At 33.4% G+C, this 5,806-nt stretch overlaps 1 protein-coding gene across 4 annotated transcripts in view; it reads left to right on the top strand.

Annotated features, from left to right (window-relative positions):
* LOC109849110 (importin subunit alpha-1a-like) overlaps positions 1–3,051 on the top strand; it is an 11,808-nt gene extending 8,757 nt beyond the window's left edge. The window contains exons 1-6 of one of the 4 annotated variants that reach the window (XM_020418910.1): positions 7–179; positions 599–776; positions 876–972; positions 1,320–1,411; positions 1,505–1,636; positions 2,829–3,051. In XM_020418910.1, coding sequence (XP_020274499.1) covers positions 663–776; positions 876–972; positions 1,320–1,411; positions 1,505–1,636; positions 2,829–2,864 — 471 coding nt within the window. In that variant the 5' untranslated portion in view covers positions 7–179; positions 599–662 and the 3' untranslated portion in view covers positions 2,865–3,051. Of the gene's footprint in view, positions 1–6; positions 180–598; positions 777–875; positions 973–1,319; positions 1,412–1,504; positions 1,637–2,828 lie in introns of those variants that run through there. The other 3 variants (XM_020418908.1, XM_020418909.1, XM_020418907.1) reach the window with 3 other exon arrangements.

The following is a 5,806-nucleotide window of genomic DNA, read 5'->3' on the forward strand; positions in this document are numbered from 1 at the left end:
TCTGCCTCTGCCGCTCCCGCAGGTGTTCGGATCGGTCCCCGACAGCGACGGATTAGGGTTTTCGAATGCTTTTTTTAGGATTGCCAGCGAATTCGATGAATCACCGGCGTTTAGTCTTCATCCTGTCGACGTGTCCGTCAATGTTAAACCATCGATGCAGATGGTGAAATCGATCGAAGGTTTGTTTTTTTTTCTTAATAATGTTTAGATATGAAGATTTTGTACGAGTTCGGTGTTTGTTTCTTTGTGAGTGGATCTTGCAAAGTTGGGACTTGGTTGTTTAAGTGATGGATTGAACTGAAATTTTCCAACAGATTGTTTAATACGTTTGAAATATGCTGATTCAAGTTGAAATTGGCCTTTTTTTGGAAAATATTGATCTTTTTTGCTAATCAATCATCCTTTTGTTTGGCTAACTAGGGTTGTAATGTGGTTCTTTGTTTCGTGATGTTATGCTTGTAGTTTAGTTATGAATAAAAGTATCAATTACCTAATTTTATTGTTCATTCCTATTCGATATAATGGTGGCTATGAATAAAAGTCTGCAAATTTCTTAATTAATCACAAGCTTATATTAAGAGATGTTATTATGATAAAGGACCAATGTCTCTAGGTCAAAAGTGAAAAGTTTAAGGCATTAAAACACAGACAAGTCCCACAACATGGTCGAGATCCTGAAGAACAAGAGAGAGGAGAGTCTCTTGAAGAAGAGGCGAGAGGGGATGCAATCTCAAGCCTTTCCCTCTTCGATCCCCACTTCTATAGTAGAAAAGAGGGTAATTGCTTTCACCTTAGTTTTAATTATTTTTATTTTTATTTTTATTTATTTTTTGTGAATCTAGGGTTAGGGTTTTGAATCAATTTTTTTGTTTTAGCGGGAGAGTTTGCCGGCGTTGGTGGCCGGCGTGTATTCAGACGATAAGAATTCACAGCTTGAAGCTACAACACAATTCAGGAAATTGCTATCTATAGGTACTGAGATTACTTATTGATTGTGTAATGTTTTTCTTTTACTATTTTACCTTTGTGCTTTTGGTTGAGAAACTGAAGGAAGATCTAATGTTTATTGGGGAGTAGAAAAAAAAGAAAAGGAAAAAGAGAGAACGAATTGTTGGCTTGGTGGGTAACTACTAACTATATAGTGATTGTGGCTTAGTGGGTAGTTAAAAGATCGATAATACTTGAGGAGAAACAATTTTTTTTAGGATTATTTTGTGTAGTGAATTGAATTCTCCCAGACAATTATTAAATTTGAAAGGCAAATAGTGTTTACGGATTAGTGAGTTATTTAACAAGAGCTAACTTACGATATTTGTCAGAGGGATGTCCCTCAATCGAGGAGGTTATCCATTCTGGTGTTGTTCCTCGGTTTGTGGAGTTCCTTGTCAGAGAGGATTTTCCTCAATTACAGGTGAGAGGGGTTTTCACTTTTTTTTATATAGTCTGTCTATTGGTTTTTCACTTTGTGAAATGGTTAAAGGGTATCTGACTTGTGTTTGAGCAGTTCGAAGCGGCTTGGGCTCTTACTAATATTGCTTCGGGGACTTCCGAGAACACTAAGGTTGTGATTGATCATGATGCTGTGCCTATCTTTGTTAGGCTTCTTGCTTCACCGAGTGATGATGTTAGAGAACAGGTATGTGGTTTTCCTGGAGTTATGTGAATTATAATGTTATTTTGATTGTACCATTTGTTTTGAAGAACATGAATATTTGAAAAACTTTAGGAGGAAATTAATGCTCATTAGAATTTCCATTTCCCCCTACTTCTAAAGTGAAACTACGAGTTGGAGATATATCCGAGTGGAAAATTCAATGAGTATACTGTATATTTTGTTTTTGAAATCTTATTATGAGTTTGATTCAAGCAGTTAGGACAACGCAGTGTTATTTTGTATGGCTAATGGACACACATAAGATTTCCGTGCTTCAACCTCACTAGAGGCTACAAGGCGCCAAAAATGATGATTATCCAAAATATAGACATGAAGTCAGATTCCAATTGTATAAATATTTGACTGAATATAAATATGTTGTTTTTTTGCTATTCATTTATGCAAGTACCTTATTTTTATAAATTGATGGACAAAAAAATAAGTTCTCATTAGAAGGAGCTCAACATACTCCCTTTTCTGAGTAATTTTGTGATCAGGGTTGACAAACTCCTAAATGTCAGACAGATGGGTATTAGTGTCTTGTCTAGCTATGTTGGATGGACAATGCCAAAAAATTTCGTGATAAGTGTCCTAAATGTGCATAAAAGCTCTAGACTACAAAGCATCTTACGTTTTACTCCTCTTTAGAAAGGGGAAAACAAAAGAAAAGAAAAGAAAAGGACTTACTCTTCATATAGGGTTTTTCTTTCAAGTTTTGTTTCTTGGAATTTTAGGAAAAACAATATGTGAATATAAAAGGACTCTGTTGGAATATTCTGTTTGCAGAGAAGAGAAGTTTAGGTTACATTGTTTATGTATTATTAAAGTTATTGGCTTTCCATGTAGGTTAAGCTTATCATTGTCTTAAGATATTCTTGAATTAAATATTTTTTACATGAACCAAAATGGGATATCATAGTAATAGTTATTGGTGAGAGAGCAAAGTAAGATTTAATGAGGAAAAAGAGGAAGGACAAAAAGTGAAACTATTATTAAGAAAATTTATCAAAAATTAGAGCTCACATTTATTAAAAAAATTCTATGTTTTTTGAACACTTCTGATAACTTTATTCAATAAAATATTTTGTACATTAACCCTCTCAGGAAGAAATCAGATTCCTCTAAGAGTTAATACATTTTAAACAGCGACCTGATCCATTTTTTTATTATGCAGCTTATGGAATGCCCCTCTTCACATGATAAAAATTGAAGCTGGTGTTTGTCCTCAGCTTGTCGAGCTTCTTCTGTATGTATAATTTGTGTTTATTTGTGTTTGGTTTATGTATATTTTGTTTCACATATGAAACCAGGTTTAACTATATCTCGGCTAGTAGCATGGCCTGCTGACAAGGTTGTATTGAAAAATATCTCAATTAACAATGTGGAATCTCCAAACATATCATCTTCTTCGGTAATCTTTTTTGCTGATACTATCATTATTTTGATATTTGATTGTATTAGTTTCTTTCCTATAATTGATATCACTGTTTTGGTCTTCAAGTGATCTGAACTAGTTTGTTCACTTTGTTCCTTTAGGTCCTAATGCTATGCGTGTTTGGGTTGATATCCCTAGGATCCCTAGTGCTTTAGGTCCTAATGCTATGCGTGTTTGGGTTGATATCCCTAGGATCCCTAGTGCATCTCTTTGGAGGCCAACATCTGAGTTAGAATGCATTGAATTGATATCCCTAGGATCCCTAGTGCATCTCTTTGGAGGCCAACATCTGAGTTAGAATGCATTGAAGATGCCGTTAGTACGACAGTAGCTTGGCCATCAGACAAAGTCAAATAGAATAAAAATCGACATACTTTTCTGACTCCCAACTCATCAAGCACTTCATTTTTGCTTTATTATGCAGGCATGAGATGTTCTTGCATTGACTGGCTTTTGGTAAGATCTTTCTATTTTTCCCTTCCTTTTTTTACAGAATGATAATAAATGGTGATGGCAGCTTGTACATTAAAAGTTAAGCAAGTGAACTATAATTCTTATGACATCATGTTTGAAGATACAAAGAAACAAGTAAATGACGATGCTCGGCCTCATGTTGGACTGAAGATTTTGCATATGAAGTTCTGATCCCACATCATGAACATTAGGCTGATACATACCTTGATGGTCAAAAGTTGTTTTGAAACTGTTTGAAAGCATTCATGTTGATCTAAATGTAGATGCATTTGAAACTCGGTCTCGCTTTTTTTTAACTCACTTGTGGGAGAAAAGAGGCGAAAATTACGCTATTCACAAAAACAAAGAATCTTCAATATAATTGGTCCTAGAGGAAGTTATTTTTTCTTTTCTTTTGAAAAACATGTGCAGAATTTGCATATCACCAATTTTTTCGTAGTCGTGTTCTTCTATCATCTTTTTTTAGATAGCCAAGAGTCCTGTCGTCGCCTTTCTGCACAATTTTATGTGTGAAATTCTCAATTATAGTGATAAAAAATATACAAATATTTCTTTTAAGTAGAAAGCCCAACATGTTTTTGTTTTCTGTTTTGTGTCCATATATTCATGGCTCTAAGAGCTCATTACTGGTGTTGTTAATTTCTGTATTTGCAGCAGTACTAGTACTCAATTGCTGAAGATGATGAGTCTCCCAAATCATATGTAATGCAACAAAGTTAGTTTTTGTTGTTCTGTGTACTATGGTTAATTTTTTGTACTCCATGTTGGATTATCCAAAGACTAGTATTTGTTTTTTGGCACATTTGTGTTGAACTTCTTGTATGCTACAATTTGGTTATGTATTAGTTTGAACCTTTAAATAAAATATTTGTTTTTATGGTTGTCATAATTGGAAGCTATTTCTAGTTCAACCTCAAAGGTTTATAGGCACAACTGAAATGCTATAAGAAGTGGAAACAATTACTGAAATGCTATTAAAAGAAGAAAGTCAGCATTCGCTGAAACGCCATTGTAGTAACTCAAACGCTATCAAATGTAAGAAAATAACAGCGTTGAAATGCTATGAATGAAAACTAACTAATAGCATTTTTCAATCGCTATGAAAGATATTCGTCATAGCAATACAGGAACGCTATTGAATATCCTTTTATAGCTACATAAAAACGCTATGATTGGAACCTTTTTGATAGCGTTTGGGGAAACGCTATATAAAGCCACAGACCTACTATAGCGGGTTCTAACACAGCGCTGATTAAAACGCTATGAAATAATACCATAGCGTTTTTCGGCCGCTATAGATGATTTCAGGTGTTGTAGTGAATGACTTAAACAAAACTTTGAAACACTTTAGAATGGATTTATAGACTTATACAAGATATGAGAATAGTGTAAATAAGTCTTCAATCCATACACATAATATTTTGCAAATTCAATAGAATATGAAGCATATAAATGTGAAAATGAAGATATATGTTTCTTCATATCTATATAGCTAAACCAAAACAACTTATCCACATAGAAAACAAATAAGTATTATATATCTTAAACCAAAACAACTTATCCACATAGAAAACAAATAAGTATTATATATCTATTTGTTTGCAAAAATTTTTGTGGATAAAACACATAGTATTATATATCTATTTGTTTGCAAAAATTTTTGTGGATAAAACACATAAACCATTAAATTGTGTGTGTGTGTGTATAATATCGAGCTTAAGGTATTAACACATAAGGTATAAAACCTAAACTAATTTACCCAAGCTTGATAGATATTCAATATGCTTGACTTGGTTGCGGATAAAGCTTGATCTTGAATATGACTTGATGTGCAAATGGCTTCATTTCACTATTCCACCAACCTTCATTTGATGTGATCGTGTAGGCTCAATCCATCCAACCTCGAACTTATTGTTTGTCTTTAATACCTAATAAGAAAACATAAACACTAGACAAACAATATTAGGAATTGTTTGTAATCATCAAAATAAGATTAGAAGATGTAGGCTCATAACATGAGACCTAACAATCTTCTCATTTTTGATGATGACAAACAATATATACAAAGAGTATATAAGATATACAATAAAACACAATACTCACTCTTAAAATATATTCACAATCTACTTGTTTCTCCTCCTTTGACAACATCAAAATAAGAAAACAAAAGAATAAGAGAGCAAAAGCTTCCCCTATCATAAAGTATAGGTGAGTATAAACAAAAATATGGGGAATGATCCCCC

This window comes from Asparagus officinalis, chromosome 7 (assembly GCF_001876935.1).
Source record: "Asparagus officinalis chromosome 7, Aspof.V1, whole genome shotgun sequence".
NCBI lineage: Eukaryota > Viridiplantae > Streptophyta > Magnoliopsida > Asparagales > Asparagaceae > Asparagus > Asparagus officinalis.